At 63.5% G+C, this 20,109-nt stretch overlaps 1 protein-coding gene and 1 long non-coding RNA gene across 2 annotated transcripts in view; one reads left to right on the top strand and one right to left on the bottom strand.

Annotated features, from left to right (window-relative positions):
* Positions 1-5,626: 5,626 nt before the first annotated feature.
* SLC6A3 (solute carrier family 6 member 3) overlaps positions 5,627-20,109 on the bottom strand; it is a 40,240-nt gene continuing 25,757 nt past the window's right edge. The window contains 8 exon segments of the mRNA XM_086675400.1: positions 5,627-5,769; positions 9,214-9,285; positions 10,449-10,616; positions 11,802-11,902; positions 14,711-14,810; positions 15,660-15,788; positions 16,970-17,082; positions 19,692-19,816. Of these exon segments, the coding sequence (XP_086531526.1) occupies positions 5,746-5,769; positions 9,214-9,285; positions 10,449-10,616; positions 11,802-11,902; positions 14,711-14,810; positions 15,660-15,788; positions 16,970-17,082; positions 19,692-19,816 (832 nt within the window). The 3' untranslated portion in view covers positions 5,627-5,745.
* Positions 5,759-8,029, top strand: LOC147583977 (uncharacterized). The gene is made up of 2 exons (XR_015240305.1): positions 5,759-6,047; positions 6,889-8,029. It is a non-coding gene; the product is annotated as an uncharacterized LOC147583977 (long non-coding RNA).

A 20,109-nucleotide genomic window follows, 5' to 3' on the forward strand; every position in this document is an offset into this window, starting at 1 on the left:
CCATTCCTCCATCATCTATCCATTCATCATCCACCCACCCACCCACCCTCCCATCCATTCCTCTACTCCTTCTTCCTTCCTTTCTCACCTTCTTCCACCTATCCTTCTGTTCATCCATCTACCCATTCACCAAATCCCCGCCTATCCGTTCATCCACCCGTTCATGTAAATGCCCACCCATTAACTCATTTTTGTGTAAATATATATTAAGTGCCACTATGAACCATGCGTGGGGCCTATTCAAGACATTGGCAGAAATGATAAGACCGACTCCTCAGTCCTTGCTCCCAGGGGAGCTCCCAGCCCACTGAAGAGAGAGACAGCACTCCCCTTCCATGGGGCACCTGCTGGGGCCAGCTGGGGAGAGTGGAGGGGTTTAAGAAGCAGCACCAGGGCTGAGCCCAGGAGCAGGGGTTAGAGCAGACTTCTAGAGGTGATGTCCAAGAGAAGCAGGGATGGTGTGAGGGTTCAGTGGTTAGAAAGTGGGGGATGGGAGTGGAAAGGAGATTGTTCTAGACAGAGGGACAGGCAGAGGAGAAGACTGGTGAGGTGGACCCCAGCATGTGGTGACAGGGAACCTGAGTTCCCATGCTGGGCAAACCCACCACCTATTCTAGTTCCCTGGGGCTGCTGTCACAGAACAGCCAGGGCCGGGTGGCCTAAAACAACAGAAACATACTCTCTCACTATCCTAGAGTTCAAGTTTGAAGGCAAGCTATTGGCAGGGCTGCCCCTTCCCCAGGGCCCTGAGAGAGAGTTCCTCTATCCCATGTTCCTCTCCTGGCTTCTGGTAGTGACCTCTGGTCTCGGGCCACATCGCTCCATACTGTCCCTTTGTGGTCACATGGCCTTCTCCCTGCGCGTCTGCGTCTCCGTCTCTCTCCTCCCCCTGCAGGGTCACCAGACACGGTGGGTTACACGGACCTCCTTCCTATGACCTCACGTTAACTAATTACGTCCCGTTAGATGTCTTTCCCACGTAGGACACCACTTCACATGTGCAATGACAACCACTTGTGCTGTCGAGTGCGTGGGGCCACGGAAACGCTCATGGGCTCAAATGTCCTCCAGAACCACCCCAGCGTAACAGTAATTACATCTCCAAATAAGGTCCTGCTCTGACATGCTGGGGGGCCACGAGTTCACCTCCGATACCACCCCCGAGGTCACTGCCATCTGCCACAGGTCCTCTCCTGCTAAGCTGGACCGCGCTCACCCCCGGGCTGACCGGCATTTCCGCTGGTCCCCTTGTGCATTCATAAGCACTCGCACGTGCTCCTGACAGATGTGCACACGCTTGGGGGGGCACATAGTTGGGGGTGGAATTGTGGCATTTGGGGGAGCACGTCATCCCCGGTTGGGACTCCTGAGCAGCAGAGCCTGACGTGGGGGTGCGCCCGATTCGGAAAGGGGGCACCCTCAGGAGAAAGCGAGGGGGAGGGGTGGCCAAGAACAGGTCTGGTTTCAGGTGCAGTGGAGCCCGGCCCGACCCTCGGGGGGTCCGGAGCACACTTGTGCCTCAGGTGGGGTGCCCGGCTTGTGTACACTCGGCTCAGCCGGGGCTTGGCAACCGGCCACTCCCGGGTGGGCCTTGAATGCCAGGCATCTCTGGGCGAGGCAGTCCCTGGGGTGCTCCGGACCTAAACTGCTAGGCTGCAGCCCGGGCAGGTGGGGAATGGTCACACCTGGTGGCGGAAGAAATACCGCACGTGGGGTGGGGCCCCGGAGCACCCAAAACTGGGCTTGCGACGGTACGTTCAACTTTGTAGGCCGTGCAAACGCTTTCCTGAGTAGATGTGTTCATTTGCTTTCCTGCCCGAAATGTACGGGGCTCCCTGCCCCTGCCTGCTCACTGGCACGGGGCGGGGGGCGGACTTCTCAAATTTCGCCCGTGGGGCAGGTGACGGGTGGTGTCACGTCGTGGTCTGCCTCGCACATCCTCGCTTCTTTAACAAGTCTGAGTACCTTTCCATAGGCACATCGGCCACGGGGACACGCGTCCTCTGCTCTGCACCTGCCCGTCTCCCTACTGGGTTTTTGTGACATTGTAAATTATAACTTACGCACATACTTGTATACGTTTGGTTTTCATCCAGGGCTCCTGGCTCACAGCTCCCAAAACTCTTGGAGTTTCCTGAGAGAAGAGTCATGGGAGCATCTTGTGTTACAGCATTTGGTCTCTGGTCCTCGGCTCCTGAATCACTTGCAGCCACCAGGGTGAAGTGTGTGTCTTACCCGCAGCCCTTTTCCAGCCCCGCTGGGCTTACTCGACGAGGGCACTGTGGGAAACCCCGAAGGAGCACTGGTTGCCAGAGGAACCCCCCTGAATTGAGGGTTGGAAGATTCAGCCCCACCCCTGGTTTCTGGGGGAGCCTCGGCTGGGGCTGGATCAGCGACCAGTGGCCCATGACTCAGTCCACCACAGTGCGCGGTGAAGCCTCCTAAAACCCGGAAGGACGGGGTTCAGGGGGCATCCCGGCTGGCGGGCCGGACCGCTCCGTGCAGCACCGTGCTGGGCCCGAATCCCAGAAATCCTTTGGCTGGGGACGTCGCCCTGTGTATGTCTTCCTCTGGCTGTTGACCCGTCACCTTTGACACCCTTGGTAACAAACCAGTGCTCTTTGGTTTTCTGAGATCTGTGAGCCACTCGAGCAAAGCATTGAACCTGAAGAGGGGGCTGTGGGAACCTCTGACTTGCGGCCATTCGGGCAGAAGTGCAGGTGACAGCCCGCGCTTGTGACTCACCCAGAGCGGAAGTGGACGTCTTGCGGGACCGAGCCCTGAGCCTGTGGGATCTGGCGGATGGTGTCAGGAGTAGCCAAACCTCCAGACAGCCCGCCGGGGTCACACAGAACTGCCCGGCGTGGGGAAAACCCCCGCGTGTCAGAACTGGACTCAGAGTCAACACTGACCACTGACCAGCAACGTCCCGTTTTTATTGACTTGTAGGAGTTCTTTATATATTCGAGGGATAAGCCCCTCGTCGCCTCCGTACGTGGCTCAGCTCTGGGAAGCACACGGCTGTCTGTCCACGGACTGCCTAGGCAGGACCCCAGCCCGGACACTTGGGGCCAGGACACCAGCGACACTCCCGTCATAACCCAAGGGCTGTGGAGACCGGGTCTCTCAGCAGCTCTGGGGAGGCGTGGCTCTGTGAAGGCAGCTCCGGCACCGTCCGGAAAGGCACTGCACACGCTTGGCTTTCTGGAGGATCTCTGCTGACTGCTGCAGACCGGGCGTGAGAGCGCGTGGGCGTGCACACGCGTGCTCACGTGTGATGTGTGCAGCGTGCGTGGTGTGTGTGTCCACGCACACGTGCCGTGGGGGGGCATGTACGAAGAGGGCAGCCCACGTGTCTGCAGCTTCACGTATGTGGCGTGTGCAGCACGCACAGTGTGTGTACGTGCGCGGACAACCTGGCCTCCGGGAGTTTTGGACGTCCTTCCCACCCCAAGACCTCTGGCCCCACAGCTCTCCCAGGTATGTGACGCCCAGAGGCCTCCCCGTGGGGGACCGTGGCCACCGGCGCCTGGGGGAGGGTACAGCAGGAACGGAACAGGCCAGGGTCCTGCCTGAGCTGCCGGAGGCCACGGACACTGAGTCAGAGCGGACCTTGCCGGCTCCCGCGGCGCCTTGGTGACTGGGGAGCAGGGGGCATAACCACGCTAGGGCCCACGTGGCTCATCCCCTTGGGGCAGGGTTTCTGTCCCACTGGGGTCCGTGGTGATGGCTCGTCTTCACCCTCGACATCCAGAGGCTGGCAGAGGTGGAGACACCTGGGGGCCCGGGAAGGTGGGCTGCAGCCATGCAGCAGACAGGACCCCGGGGAAGCAGCGCAGTAAGCTCCGGATGGTCGAGGCCTGGGTCAGCAGCACGTGGCTGGGGCCGTGGAACACGGGAAGACTCTCTGTGCGTGTCCCACGGTCCCTGAAGGAAGCTAGGTGTCCTTTGGGGAGGGCGATCTGGGGCAAGCATGGTCACAGGGCAGGAGGGCCCTGATGTGGGTGTGCCTGCGGGATCCGCCAGCTGGGGGCAGGGCTGGGGGCCTTGTAGGAGTGACCGGTGTCCTGGGAGGTGGGTCACAGCCTGGCGGGAGGGACCAGCTGAGGGGCAGAGCTGATTGGCATCTAGAGGGACCCCTCTGGCCACAGACTGGACGAGAGATTCTCAGGGACCAAGGGCAGGGAGCCACACAGGACTCTGGTGTCCTGTCTCCAGAAGAAGGGCTTGGGTTGGGGGTGTGGTGGTCTGACTGCAGGGCTGGAGTCTGGACAGGTGGGGAGCCTGCAGGGTAGCGGACGAGCACATGAGGGCTCCGGAGAGTCGAGCCAGGGTGGGGCTGAGCCAGTGGGCACCAGGGACACCTGTAGGTGTGGGCGGGGGGGCTCAGGTTAAGGCCTGCTCCCCAGAGGCCCAGCTGTGCTCCCTGTGGGTGAGGGAGGAGCTGGGTTAGAACTGACTCAGGAGTGAGAGCCTCAGGCACAAGGTGGGTGAAGCCATCGCTCCAGCCAAGAAAAGGTAGCCACAGAGCTACGGTGGTTTTTCCCACACGGATTTATTGTTGGTGATGCGTCACACAAGATGCCGACCACGGACACAGACAGACAGATGCGACACCCGTTATCTATGCAGAGTACTCAGCTCCTCAGAAGGAGGTAGACCCGGTTCCTGTTGGCCACGACCCCCGACAGTCCACGAGCTGGTTTCCCTGCGCGGGGAGCTCCTCGGCCCCAGGCACCAGGGTCCCCTCGCTGGGCCACCACGCGGCAGGGTTCTGACTTCCCGCAGCTGCTTTCCTCCAGGCGACGCAGGCCACAGTCTGCACCGGCGTGGCTGATATTCCTTAACCGACAACTGGAACGTTGGCAAGCAGATGTTCAGAAACCAACCCTGCGTTCTGAGAACTGGCTTTGATTCACAGGGAAAAAGGATTTAAAACAGCCATTCCCTAACGTAAACGGTGTTGTTACTGATGCAATGTGTGCCTGGGAGAAATCAAGTCCCGGGGGCCTTCCTCTCCAGGGCCCAGGTCTCCAGGCCGCCTGCCACGGGCACGCTGTGTGGTCAGGGCCCGCCAGGTGGGCACGCGCTCCACACGTGAGGAGCACACCTTCTCCCACGGCCGGGGGTCCACGTGAGGTGGCCACGGCTGACTGGGGTTCACTCGGACTCCCCGGAGTTTTAGTTCTCTTGGCTAGAAGGAAATACAGAGCATCCGCGCTGCACACGCCGGGGCCCTTGGGGGGCCGCGAGCGACTGGGTGCGTGGCGTGGAGACACGTGGTGGCCCCCAGTTTGTTGCCTTGTGCGGTTTCCCCGCTGTGCCTTCTGCACAATGAGGCAAAATATGACAAGGGGCTTTCCTAATTTGAGCCCAAACGGAACACCCAGGAAGTTACAAGCACTGGGCTCTTGGCATCCACAATTACCACTTTTCTCCTCAACACACGGGTGACAGCAGGACCCGCGCTGCAGGGCGGCCGGGGAGGGGAGCTGGCGGGGCACACACGGAACGCGGACGGACGGACGTCTTCTACCTGCGGGGACGGCACAGATCTACGGCAAGTTATCACAGCGACACAGCACGGACGGCCAGTCCCGTCCTGGCGGCAAGGAAGGGGCGCAGGGGGTCAGGGCTGAGCCTCTGCGTGGTGCGGTCCCGGGAATGCAGAAGGGGGACCCTCCGAGCAGCCGTCTCTCCCGAAGCCCGGCTTCCCGCGGCGGGGCCCCCCGGCCTCTGCGTCCTCTACACCAGGAGCCAGTGGCGCAGCTAGAAAGGAAATGGCCTCTTCAGGAGCAAAGCGGGGAGCCACTTGGGTAAAGGCGGCTCCTGGGCTGCGGGCCCCGTTCGGGCCGAGAGACCCGCCAGCAGAGCGCCCGGCCGCCACGCGGCACGCTCAGCCGGGCACGCTGGTCTGGGGCGCCACATGCCGGATGCCCACGATGAGCTTCTAGGAATACGCCTCGCGTAAACAGCCTTCCACGTAATGTACATGTACGTGAATAAACCACACGTGAATACTTACACGCTGAGCCTCAGAGAAACAGGTAAACAAACCCGTTGGCGAGGAGCAGCCAGAGAGCAGGGCTGCGGTGGGGGCGCCGGGGCGGGGCCCCCAGGGCGTGTGTCACGCCAGCCGCCGGGTGGACAACGCCGGCTGGCCGACCGGCGATGCCCCGGGTGCCCCGGGGCCGCCTCTGTGGGGCCTCTGAGCCCCGTCCCCATGGACGGCCGCACCCTGCGCTTCCGTTGTGTTTGCTTGACCCCGGAGGAGTCGGGGGCAGGCCCCACTTACCGCTCCGGGAGGCCAAGACCGACAAGAGTGGTATTTAGTCCTCCGGCAAATGTCACCACCTGCTATTATGCAGCTGTTACTTCGGCCTATTTTTGAGCACAAGCCGTTCGATCACTAAATGGCAAGAACCTTATGTTTTAACGCTTCGAAACGAGAACATGCAGGCTCGTTCCTGGCGCGGCCGCACCAGGGGCGGGAAGACGCTGAGTCTACCGCGGGTGGGACAGGGCTCCCCGCCCCCTCCAGGAGGACCCGCAGGGCGCGTCTGCAGTCCTGGCCGGGACACACACTGCCCGCCGGGGTCCCCGGGGGCCTGGGCAGGGCCGTGTAGGGCAGGCAGGTGGAAGGGGCTGGAGCCCTAGAGCTCCAAGGGGACGCCCCACTTCAGACCAGTCCGCTTTTCAGGGACACAGAAGGATCTATCGATGTGCGGGGACCACACGGCGCAGAGGTCAAGCGAGAGACCAAAGTGGTGGGGACTGTGTTTGCTTCAGGGGTGGGGGGAGGGGCGCGGGCAGGTGCACGTGTTTCTCAGCGTGGCGTCCGTGTGGCAGTTCACGGGGCTTTGTCACTTAGACAAATAAATCTAACAGGAGGAGCCGTGTGTGCACGAGTAAGAGGGCGCTGTACGTCCACGTGCCTGCGTCGCAGAGTTCACGGAACTTTTGAGGGAGCCGAGACCCGGAGGACTGGGCGAGTGTCACACACCGGAGCCCCGAGGGGAACAGAGGCAACGGGCAAGGGTGGGAGGCGTGGGCTGCAAAGTTCCCAGAACCGGCAACACCCACCGGTCCACAGACCCTGGACACGCACGATGTCTTGTTCAAAGGGAGCCACCGAGCGCAGCCTCAGAATGCCAGAGGACAGCAGCTGTCCACCGAGAACTGTGCGCGCACGGAAGCAGTCTCCTGAGTAAGGGCAGAATAAAGTTCACAGACACACGAGAGTCGGGACGTGTGTCAGGCGCCCTCCTTAAAGGCAAGTCTGAAGGACTGTTTCTTCAAGCAAGAAAACGATCCTCAAAGGGGCGATGTATATGCCAAAAAGTCGGGAGGAAAAATAAACAGCCAACACGCACGTTAACCCAAGAGCGCACTTCCATACGACACAGCAATAATCGTGATAATAATAGTGTCTAATCTGTGGGTTAAAAAAGGACAGAAATTGGACGCTAATAGCATAGTAAGTCCTTGTAATATTAACAATGGGGGTACTTTATATATTTAAAGTGAGATACGTACGTATGATTTCAAAGGTAACTATTAAAGGAATAAAGTATAATTATGTAAGTAAAAGCATGTGAGTTCCAAACAGAAAAAAGGGGAAAAAGGCAAAAAAAAAAAAAGCAAATCCTCCAAAAAGCGATCCATAAAAAGGTAATAAAGGAAAAAAGAAACATTAAAAATGCAGCAAAGAGTTAAAGAGATCATGGAATCAAGCCTGAATGCATTAATGATCACAACAAATGTAAATGGACGAACCTCTCTGTCAGAGCAAAAAATTCCAGGTGTACCCCAGGTCTGCAAAAGAGGCCTGCATTTTGAGAGCGTCGCAAAGTTGAAAGTGAAAAGGTTACACAAGAGGGCGCCCGGGTGGCTCAGGTCATGATCTCACGGTTCGCGGGTTCGAGCCCCACATCGGGCTCTGTGCTGACGGCTTGGAGCCTGGAGCCTGCTTCACATTCTGTGCCTCCTCTCTCTCTGCACCTCCCTGCTTGTGCTCTCTCTCTCTCTCTCTCTCTCTCAAAAATAAACATTAAAAAATTTTAAAGGATTACACAAGATATTTCCGGGAGACTCCGGAGAAACCTGGTGCGGCTACGCTCATCTCGCCCCAGAGAACTTTAGCAGCAAAAGCACCACAAGGGAGAGAAGACGTGTGAAGTCCCGGGGGAGACGTGGCCGTCCGAAACGTGTCTTTACCTCAGAAGCAGCCTTAGGATATAAAGCAAAAATCTGTTGGAGCTACGGGGGGAAAGTGGACAGGTACGCTCCCCAGGTGGGATATTCTAGTGTCTCCCAGTCCTCTGGGCGAGCCAAGCCGAAGGCGAAGGCGGCACGGGTACAAGACGGACTACAGCGACCACAGCCTAGCGGGGCGGACGGAAGGGGGAGCGCGTCAGCGGCTAGAGGGCACGTTCATCTCAGGATGCGCTAGCGTCTGCCGAGGGTCAGGGGCTCAGGCGCACACAGGCCCGCACTCGCTTCCGGGAACAGGGTCGCAGACGTCTGAGCGAATGCGACTGCTTCACACACGGACCGCAGGCAGATCAAGGAGACATCCCTACACATCTGGGGACTTGAAGGCACCTCGCGGGGTGGAGGAGTCACAGTGAAAGTTAAAATACCCTTAGCACTAAGCGATCGGGAAAACACCAGGTTAAACGTGGTGGAACGCTTTGTTAGGGAAGAAGAGAGCTTGGAGACCGAGGGCCCAGGGTCTCACTTGAGAAACTCGCGAAAGTTAAATGGAAGAAATCCAAGGACGGGACAGACCCAGTTCTGCCGCAGGCCCCGTGGGACCCGGCTCCTCCCACCCCGGGCGCCCTCCTGCCTCTCTGCAGCCCCCCCCCAACCCGAAGCAGCCTGAGTGACCCCCTCAGGTCGGGCTCCAGACCTCCCGGCCTCTGGCCTCCTGCCCCCCAAGGGCAAGGGCGGGCAAGGCTCTGAGCTGTTGCAGACCGTCTCCCTCCCTGGTCCCCGGTGGGCAGCCCCCTCCCTCACGCGGGAGGCCCCCTCCCGGGGCCCGCGCCCCACGCGCGACCCCTCTGCTCCCTCTTTCTGCCCCCTTGCTGCCCTGCCTGGTACAGGGGTGCTCGGGGCAGGCCCGACACCGCACGGCCCGCTCCCAGTGTTTGCTCAGGGAATGAACGTGGCCTCGTGGCTCAGGGAGGCCCGAGACGGCAGGGGGGCACTCACCCTGAACTGGCGCACCTCCCCGCTGTCCACCAGCTCGCGCTCCTGCTCGGGTGTGATGGCGTACGCCAGTTTCTAGAAGGGAAGGGGAGGCGTGGGCACAGGCGTGCGCTCGGTGAAGTGCACAGGCCCCTCGGACACGCCGTGAGGCTGGGGCTGACGGCCTGGCCTCCCCAGACCCTGCAGCAGAGTCCAGCCCGCGTGAAAGGGGAGGTTTCTGTCTCGACACCAAGCTGGCTGTGGGTTCCGGGTGAGCGAATGGCACGCACTCCCCCTGGAAGTGTCTGGGCCGGGGACCCTCCACGGTCGCCACAGCCCACCTGCCTCACCTACTGAGATGCTCTGTGGTTTGTGTTCGGAGTCTGGCCCTTGGGGCTGCAGCCCTGCCTGCTCCGGGCTGAGAGAGGGCCCCTGGCTGGGCCCCGCAGGCAGTGAGGGGTCCCCCTGCGTCATGCCAGCCTGCTTTGCCTGGGGCTCCGGTGACCCTGGGGCTCCCTCTGTCCCTCCCTCCCAAGAGGCCCCGGGAATCCCAGGGACCTGGGGCCGTGCCTGCCCCAGACCCGGCCCGACTGGCCAGGACTGCTCGTTCCAGCCTGTGGGGGAGCCGTGTGGCCCCAGCAGGGTCCCTGGACCGGCCAGGGCGCAGCAACGGGGCTCGGCTGCCCACCCTCCCCAGGAAACCGTGTGGGACTCAGGCACAGAGCGGCCTCGGAGCGACCTTTCGGGCTGTTCCTTCCAAGGAGGCCTGGGTCCTTTGTTGCTTCCAGGAATCCCGGGCCAGGAGATAAAGTGGTGGCTGGTCCCCCGCCCCCTCCTTTACAGGTGGAGGAGCTTGTGTGTGTGATGTGGCGGGGGGGGCCCAGGGCAACCCCCACCACACAGACTGGGCTCGGATTCCAGCCCCAGCCCCTGACCGCTGCCTTCCCACCTTCACCAGGCTCTGTGGAGCACGAGCGTGCACAGACAGGTACGCACACGTGCGCACACGGGAGGGCACGTGAGACATGCGCACCCACGGACACGCACATAGACAGCCGCGATTCCTCCTGCACCTGCCTTCTCCATTGTGGCCCCGCCCCTTCCACGGCTCCTGGAGGTCAGAAGTCGTGGGGGTGCACAAGCAGGAGCAGGGCTGGAGGTGGGGGGTGGGGGGGTGGACGCCCACTGGGCTGGGTGGTCTCCCGGCGGGGGCGGGGCGGGGCGGGGCGCGACAGGGTGGGGCCCGTGTGGACACGCACCTCCCGCAGGGAGCCGGGCAGACTGCAGAGCTTGTAGGCCGCGTAGACGGGCACCATACACATGGAGGACGAGGCGATGGCCCAGCCCAGGGCATTGGCCCACTTGGGGAAGGCGTAGGCTCCGTAGTGCGGGGGCCTGAAGGTCACGACGCTCACCACGACCACAAACTAAAAGTGAGGGCAGAACTCAGGCTGCAGCTCTCAGTCGGCAGACCAGGTGGCCCGAGAGCGAGGGTTTCACGGGGAGGGTCTCCCGGGCAAGGCGGCTCTGGGGTCCGGGCCCTGCAGACGGCGCCCCTCAGAGGGTGGGGGCGCTCACGTGCTGCTCCGCGAGGGCGGGGCTGGGGTGGGGTGGGGGTTGCGCGCCCCCTCACTCCTGGTGGCCGTGCCTGGCGCACGCCCTCCGTGTCACCGTGTCCAGGAGACCCCCCCCCCCCCCGCCGCCCACCGTGCCCCGGCCACCTCAGCTCTCGGAGCGCCGCTGCCACGGTCTGGAGGCAGGTGCTGGCCGGGGCCGTCGGCGGCTTTGGGGTGTCTGGGTGCAGCTCGGGGAGAAACCCTGTCCGTGCTGGCGGCTGGGCTCCCGCTTCCTCCCGTCTCCCTGCCTCTCCGGCTCTGGCTCTGGCTCTGGCTCTGGCTTAGTCTCTATCTCTCTCTGTCTCCGTCTCTCACTAGCCACCGGCTGGCCCAGGATGGCGCGTCTGAACCGCCAGCAGCTGCAGACACGCAGCCGGGGACCGTCGGGCCGGGCGGAGGGCCGAGGGGTCAGGATGCTCGTCCCGGTGAGCAGCTCAGACCTAGACCGCCCTCGAATGGCCTCCCAGGGTCACCTGCCCGGGTGCTCTGGGCCACCGGGCCTCGGTCCGCGACTGCTCCGCTCTGCTGTTGAGGAAGCAGCCGGGGACGATCCCTACTGAACCCGTGTGGCCCTGTGCTAATAAAACTGGCAGCCCCGGGCCTGATGACATAAGCCAGGCAGTTCCCAGACGTGCCAGTGGTGCCCGGGGAGAGTCCCGAGGGTGGCGCTCGTGACAGGGCCCGAGTCACTCCCGTCCTCGGCATTAGAGCCCCTGTGTCGCACCCCACCCCCGACGTGCAGATTCGCAGGCCCTCTCTGGCCTCGCCCCCGCGGCAGAGGTGAGACGCACGGGACCCGGTGCTGAGGCTCCTCAGTGTGGCCGGGGGCAGGGGGGATGCCGTCAGGAGGCCACAGAGGATTTTTGGGGCCAGGCTGCCCTTCTGGCTAAGGCCAGCGTGAAGGCCCCACCCCGGCCTCCCATCATCGGGGAAGCCCAGGCGTGTGCGGCCCCAGAGGGACCCGGACCGAGCCGTGTGCGCACGCGGGGCCCTTACCAGGAGGAAGCAGGGGCTCACGAACTTCCAGCAAAGCCTCCAGTACAGGCTGGGCCGCCGCCCGGTCATCTGCTGGATGTCGTCGCTGAACTGCCGCACGCCTGGGCCAGAGGGAGCCAAGCAGGCTGGTCAGGACACCCCCCCCGCCCCCCCTGGCCTATGCTGGGTGCTCCCGCCCCTCTGCTGGGGTGCTCCCCCCCATGCCCCTCCCCCCGGGCCTGTGCTGGGGTGCTACCCTCCCCACCCTCCACCCCCCTCCATCCCCGAGCCTGTGCTGGGTGCTCCCCTCCCCGTCCCTCCCCCCTGGGCCTGTGCTGGGGTGCTCTCCTCCCCAGCCCTCTCCCCCCGGGCCTGTGCTGGGGTGCTCCCCCCCATGCCCCTCACCCCCCGGGCCTGTGCTGGGGTGCTCCACCCCACCCCTCACCCCTGGGCCTGTGCTGGGGTGCTCTCCTCCCCACTCCCACCCACCCCATGCCTGTGCTGGGGTGCTCCCCTCCCGACCCTCCACCCCCTGAGCCTGTGCTGGAGTGCTCCCCTCCCCACTCCCACCCACCCCTATGCCTGTGCTGGAGTGCTCCCCTCCCGACCCTCCACCCCCTGAGCCTGTGCTGGAGTGCTCCCCTCCCCACTCCCACCCACCCCTATGCCTGTGCTGGAGTGCTCCCCTCCCCACCCCCCTCCCCGGACCTGTGCTGGGGTGCTCCCCCCGCCCCTCACCCCCCGGGCCTGTGCTGAGGTGCTCCCCTCCCCACCCCTCACCCCCCGGGCTGTGCTAGGGTGCTCCCCTCCCCACTCCCACCCACCCCTACACCTGTGCTGGGGTGCTCCCCTCCCCACCCCCCTCCCCAGACCTGTGCTGGGGTGCTCCCCACCCCACCCCCTGGGCCTGTGCCGGGGTGTTCCCCTCCCCACCCCACCCCACCCCCTCGACACCGCCCCCTGGTCTTGCTGACCAAGGTCCCCGTGCACGTTCACTGTTGTGACACGGGTGACGTTGGCTCCTCTACCATCATGATCACCGAGGGACACGTGTGAGGCCCCAACGCTGTCCCTGCCCTTCTGCCTCAACTGTTCCATTTTCCCTTTAAAAAACCGTGGTAAAATACACGACGTAAAATTGTTTTAACCATTTTTAAGCGTTGAGTTCAGAGGCATCAACTCACACTGCTGTGTAGCCGTCACCACCATCGTATCCAGAACCTCCCCCCCACACACACACACACCGAAGCTCTGACCCCATGAAGTGCTGACTCCCCTCCCCCGCCCGTTCTGACCTGGCTTGTCTCGCTCAGCATGGCGCCCCCCAGCGGGCGTCACGATGTCCTTCCTTTCGAGGCTGGACGGTGTGCCAGCGTACGTCCACAATCACTATCTTTTAAGGACAGCTGTTGCCGGAAGCCTAACGAACTGGCACCTTCTCTAGACCTCAACGGTGACCTCTGCCTCCCGGAGTCTGGCCTCTGCTCCTACGACCACAGCTGGTCTGCTGAGCCCAGGGTGGGTCTCGTGGGCGTCACGAGAAGACACCTCCATTCAGAATTCCCTCCGCACACGCCAACCCCATCGTCAGAACCCCAGACGCGGGGACGGACCAGGGGAACGGGGACGGGCAGAGCCAAGGCTGGCCCCGCGGCCCCTCCTGGCCCCTGGTCGTCGGCTCGGGATGCTTGGTGCAGAGAGCCCCGCACACCGACGCAGCCATACAAGCAACACAGGCTGTGCGCTTAGATCGGGGGACGTGAGTTGCCGTTTGGAGAAACCACGGGGACTCCGTCTCCTGAGGCTTGGGGAGCTGGCGGTCCCCGGCGCCCCTCACACCTCCACCAGCACTGAGCTCGTGACCGGAGGTGGGTTTGAGGCGCTTTCTCTTCCACTGCCAGGCTCAATTGGGGGGTGGGGGAGAGAGCGCCACTTAAAGTGATAAAGCATTGACTCCAGGTGCTGATGAAGGCACAGAGTTCGAGGTTTCCCTTTTCTGTAGAAAAGAAAATAGGAAAAACGTTCTTGGAATAGGAGCTACTTGTCAGGAAGGCTCTCAAAGCCCACGTGTCTCTTCAGGCCAAAGCGTCCGTGGCTCCGAGGCAGAGATGTGCCCCTCGAGGGGCCCTGGGGCTCCTGCACAAGCCGACCCGGTGTGGCACCACAGACCTTCAGCTCAGTCGCACAGGGTCACGGACAGGTGCGCCTGCTGCACGCAACTTTCTCTGCTGACTCCCTCAGAAGCTTGGCCAGGCGGGTGGGGCCAGCGCCACGGCCCCACCGTCCGGGATAGGGAAGGGTAGGGCCTTCTCCAGCTCGGGTGCCCGTGGCTGTCACGACTACACCTGGGCGCCCTGGGACACAGCTCGGCAGCCCGGGAGGGGTCTGGGGGCAGCCTGCCCCACAGCGGCTCCCAACCACAAGGGGCTCGTAGCTGGGACTCAGGAGGCGGCGGCTGACTCGGGGAGGTCTGCCACCCAGGTCGGCGGGGACGCCGGGTACGAGAGCAGCGGTGGCACTTTGGAAGCCTCCGATCACCTCCCACCTCGGTGAGCCGCGTCGCTGGTCAGGCTCCCCAGGAAGAAACAGGCCCGTTTCTCCGTGAGTCGCCTCACCTCCGCCGGCCGTTAGCGTCCCAAAGTCACCACAAGCCCTTCTCTGCCAGCGGCCAGCTAGGATGTCTGCACGGCACGATCAGGTGGCCACGCTGAGAGCTCCTGACCACGGCAAGCACGTGCGTGCCATCCCGGCGAACCGTCCTCATTGACCCCGCCCGGCAGATGGTTCCCCAGCCTCCCGTCCTCGGTGACGCTACGGGAACCGCGACGCTCAGCTTCCGGGAGTCCACACGCACCCCTTTCCGAGGCGGCTTTGTGGGAAAGGAGGCAGCACGCGGACAAAGCCAGCCCCGGCGGAGGCGCCGTCCTTACCGTAGAACCAGGCCACCCCGATGGCCTCGATGAGCACTCCAAAGAGGATGGACGTGCCGGCCGCGAAGTGGTCCAGCAGCGTGAACACGTAGATGCCGCCCTGCAAGAGGGGGAGAGCCCGCTCAGCTTGGGGTGTCCGGCGTGGCACGCCCCGCCCCGCCCACGGAAACCTCGCTCGCAAAAACGCTTTTTCCGAAACGTACACCTGGCCTGTGGATTCGGCCTATAGACGTTCTTACTCCCCACACAGGCCGGCTGCAGGCACTGAAAACCAGTCCACACACAGCTTCTCGGATTGTGCCTTCTGTGCAGAGACCGGAAGGACCGCCCTACCCCTCCCCTCCCCTCCCCTCCCCTCCCCTCCCCTCCTGGGGCTCTGGGTGCAATCAGAGATGAAAAGCAGCCAAATGCAAACACGGTAGGGCCTCCGTGGGAAGGGGGCTCCCGTCCTCATGGACAGGCCTCTCCCAAGCCCCCAACCCCACAGATCCAACAGGCAGGTACTCAGCCACAGGCGTTTTCCCGGCGGGTGGGCGGGGGGGGGGGGGGGGGGAGCGTCCAGGAGCTGCAGTAACCTGAGGCTGTTTCACATGCCCCAGGGCTACCCCACGTGTGACAGCGGCTACTCACATGTGACCTCGGCTACCCCGCGTGTGACGGCGGCTACTCACATGTGACCTCGGCTACCCCGCGTGTGACCGCGGCTACTCACATGTGACCGCGGCTACCCCGCGTGTGACCACACTACCCCGCATGGGACCTCGGCTACCCCGCGTGGGACCACAACTACCCCGGGTATGACCACACTACCCGCGTCATTACGAGTCATGGCTTGTCTGGGGGGAGGCTCTCGGACACACGGTTCTGTCTGGCCTGGGTGGCACCAGCCCCGTCCGGCTCCAAGTGCTAATAATGAGAACGGTCAGGCCAAGCGCCAGCCGGTACTTACGTTGGTGACGCAGAAGAGGGAGAGGAAGAAGGTCGCCAGGACGATGGAGAGGGTGAAGAGCTCCCGGTGCCGGTGCAGCAGCTGGAACTCGTCGGTGAGCCCGGTGATCACCGACTCCATGCCGCCCATCTGCAGCAACAGCAGGGGTGTGGCACTGCGGGCGGGCCTCGCTCCACGCAAAGCCCACCGAACCCACACCCGGGGTGCGCACACAAGCGGGGGCCGCACGGCATCCGGGGTGCGAGTGCCCTCGGCCACCGGAACGTGGACCCGGGGGCGGACGCCGTCCCCCGCGGTGACCCCCCGAGTGGCCAACGTGGGCCACACGCTCACAGGACACCACCCGTGGCACCGCCACGAAACCTCAGCCCCGCCCGCCTACTCTAAACAGACGTCTCCCCACAGCACGGCCTGTTGGTTCCTGGGGAGACCTGGCGTGGCCACGGGCCCCGTGCTCACTGGGACAACCTCCCGGACTCCGTGTGCCATCGCGAAGGGGCGTCTTCCAAGCGTCCTCCTACTTGGTGGCCCTCTTTGCCCTACTCTGTCGAAACCACTTCCTCAGGGAGGTGCTGTTCATGGGATTCATCCCCACCAGCTGTGGGGCCCGGGGCCATGGTCACCCAGCGGGCATTGACCAGATGGCTGGGACACGGGGCCCAGGACGAGGGTCCGTGACCCACACACAGGGAGGGACTCGTGGTTCTCTGCACCTTCCAGGAAGCCATGGGGACCCCGAGGTCTCAGCTGTTGGTCCCGAGCAGGCACTGGGGACGGATGAGCCCGAGGGAGTCCTGTAGGCCCACGTGCTGCCTCCCTAGCGCACACGCACACGCACTCACCCACACCCACACGCGCGCACACGCACGGGGCCACAGGGAAGATACTCGGTGGGCCGGGGCCTGGCCGTGGCGCCATTGCTGCCCTGCCCTGCAGGTGCGTCCACCCCTCCCGGGGGGGCTCAGGGGTCCCGGAAAGCGGGGAGTAGGAGGGCCGGCCCCGGCTCTGGGTGGTCCTCACCCCATTCCCTGTGCTGCCCCTGCCACTGGCCCCGCACGGGTGCACTTAGGGTCTGTGGGACTCAGGCACAGGGCGGGGCTGGTGGCCCCGAGCGGAAGAAGGGGGAGTTGGCCCAGCCCCCCCCCGCCTCCGGAAGGGTCTCCAGCGGTCGTGGGGTCCCTCCCTCCCGCCAGGCAGGGGCTGGGGGTGAGCACAGAGACTCTGTGGGGGGGCCTCGAGGGCACCCAGCTGTGACGGGCAGGGCCCCTCTGGTGCATGAGGCCGGGGGGGGGGGGGGGGTTGTCACTCACGGCGCTGTCGATCCCCAGGGTGAGCAGCATGACGAAGAAAACCACGGCCCAGGCCGAGGACAGCGGGAGCGTGGCCAGCGCCTCGGGGTAGATGATGAAGATCAGCCCGGGCCCTGAAAGCAGACCCTTCACTCGCTACTTGCTCACAGCCTCCTGCCTCCCCGGCCCGGGGAGGGGGCAGGGTCCTTCCCGTCGCCTTCTTCCCCGTTCTCCCGGAAGAGCCCTCTCTCCTGAGGACTCGATGGGCGCCTGGCCCAGGACTCCGGCAAATGGAAACCCGAAATCAGCCGGGGGGCCCCGCCACGTTCCTCCAGCCCCTCGGTGGGCCAGGTGCGGGGGCTGCAGAGGAAACGGGGGCAGAACCGACACGGGACAGGGCGGGAGGGGCTCCGGCGACCAGCCCGGTGGCCCTGACAACCACAGGGACACCTCCGTGTGTCGGCTTTCCCGTGCACGTTGGAGACACGCGCACCCACACACACACTCGTGCCCCAACGCGAACGCACGTTTTCATACACGTGTGCTCACACACGTGCGCCCACGCACGTAAAAGCTTGCACACGCTCGTGCATGTGCGTACACACACGCACGCTCACACACGAACACGCTCACGCGATGGTACCCGTAGCATCACGTCAACAGTTTTCTGTGTCAACGCATCGCCCTGTGTCTGATCTTTGAAAACCACACAATGAGTATAGAAGATACCAGCTCAGCGAATGCTTCGAAGGGGCAGGGTTCTGCTCACATCTGAGCCCTGGGGATCATCCCCTTCTGGGACATCCCCGGGAGGGGGCCTTGGGTGCAGGACACACACACTCCCGCCCTCTTACCCCGTGGGTGCGGCCTGGGTGGGTGTGGAGGCCGTGGGCTCCGAGCCGGCAGGGAGGCAGGGATGGGAGCCGTGCGGGACTCAACCAGACTGAGTGCGGTGTGGTCTCAAATGATCCCCAAGTAAAAATATTCCCACGAGAAACTGGTAATTCGCTATTTTCACGGGCACTAGCACACCTGCTGCACCTGTGCGTGTAAGGACATAACTTACAGCTTCCCGAATCTTCCTTCAGTCTCCGGCAGGGCCGTGGCGGGCCCCAGCTGACGGGATCGGGGCACTGAGGGATCGTGGTGGAAAATGGAAGAGCGGCCACAGCCAGGGTGTCCCAGGGTCCGCATGGGACCCCGTGCTCGGACCTGGGCTTCCCTGCGTTTCCTGTTCCCATGGAAGGGGCACAGTCCCCAGCGCGGGGGTGAGGGGCGGCTCATTAGAGATGCTCTTAGGTTCAAATGCCTTAAGCCTTGGACCCAGAAAGTTGGCGGTCAGCCCGACTGAACGTGGTGTCAGTACCTCTGCCTTTCAGTCCCGAACCTCAGTTAACATTTCACCCTGTTTTCTCGAGAATTACAGCTAAATGACATTTACTTTGCTGGCCACGGAAACGCACAGAAGACATTCACTCTGTGCTCAGGGGTTAATGGGGGTTCTGTAAGCGATTCCTATTTCTCATAGAAAAGGGCGAGCAGGAGAAATGCATAAATGCAGCAGTGAGTAAATTTCACCGCTCTGTATTTATTTGCAGTACGTTTCCCTTCTCCTGCCTTTATTGGCTTTTTTTCCTGGAGGAAAGAGCGTGGACTTAGGAAGCACACGCCCAGCCCCTGACCCCCCTGCCAGTCCCGGAAGGCCGGACCCGCGCCGCCTCCTTTCACGGCGGCAGTCTGAGGCCTCAGCGCCGCGAGCACCAGACGGGGTGATGGCTGCGAGCGGCGGGCATGGGCGGGGCGGCCCTCTGCTCCCCTCCTCCCCTCCCTGAGCAGCTGCCCTGCCCCTGACTTGAGTGAAAAGACCCAGGAGGAAAGGAGTCAGCGAGACTCAGGGCTTTCCCGAGCCTGAGGAGCAGCCCCCAGGAGGAGAGGCGCCTTCCCAGAGGGAGCGAGGCGTGAGGACAGAGTTGCAGGGGTAGAGTCCTCCTCTCTGACCTGCCAGGCAGTCCTGGGCAGGCGAGGGGTTGTCGTGATCTCAGGAGCCCCTGGAGTCCCGCACCGACCCAATGCCAGGACTCTGCACCCACGCGCCAGGACTGGGCAGCCCCCACAAATGCCCAGGGGGCCCCGTCTGCACCCCACACCTGAGCCCGGCCTCCCGGCACGCTTCCTGCTCCCCGTGTCACCCACCTGTGGCCACTTACGCACTCACACACCTGGTGTCTGCGGGTCGGCTGGGGGCGTGGGCTGGGAACATGTGTCTCCATTGCCCTGTGTGTCTGAGACTTGAGGATCTCTCCGGCCATTATGCACAACCCCTCCAAATCTGTCCCAAGCCACCCAGCTTCTCTCCAGCCCTGCCGTCTGTGTGGCTTGGAGTAGCTCAGGGACCCCACCCCTGAGCTGCAGGGCCCCCCACCCAAGTGTAAACGAAGTCCAGGGGGGTGCTGTGTGCCGGGTCCCACCCCAGGGACAGGGCGGCAGACCCTGGTGCTGCCGCTCTGAGGCCTCTGGCGGGAGCTCGCGGGCAGCGGGGAGGGAGCGGGGCGGCGGGAGCGTCGCTTCACCGAGTACCGTGGGTTCTCCGCTCTGGAACACGTGACACTCCCGTGAGCTGCACTTGAGGCCCCGGCTCTCCCTCCCACTGCGCGAGGTAAACGCTGGGAGGACCGGGTGGGGTGGCCAGGGCCGTGGAGCAGGCAGAGCCGGGGGCGCCCCGGGCCTGCCCAGGGGGACTCACCGTCCTTGGCCACGTCTCCGATGGGCACGCTGTGCTTCTGGGCCATGTACCCCAGGAAGGAGAAGACCACGAAGCCGGAGGAGAAGCTCGTCAGGGAATTGACTGAAGTGGTGATGACCGCGTCTCTGGGGGACGAGACAGCCCTGCCACGTGCTGCGGCAGCCACAATCTCCTGCCATTGTTCTTAACGTACCGCGTCTGGGGCAGGTGGCTTTGGAGGGGCGCTTTCCCTGAGGGACCCTGCCAGCCTCTCCACGGGCTGTACCGCAGACAGCCTGGTGCTCACGGTGGCGGGACCCTTGGCTGAGCAGCTCTAGGCTCCGGGTGTGTCCAGGCTGCAGCCCCGGGCGGGCCCCGGGGTGACCAACCGTCCGTGTCCCGGCACCGAAGGTGAGACAGTGCCCACCTTCAATGCTGG

The sequence above is a fragment of the Puma concolor genome, chromosome A1 (genome assembly GCF_028749965.1).
Source record: "Puma concolor isolate L17-30 chromosome A1, mPumCon1.1.hap2, whole genome shotgun sequence".
NCBI lineage: Eukaryota > Metazoa > Chordata > Mammalia > Carnivora > Felidae > Puma > Puma concolor.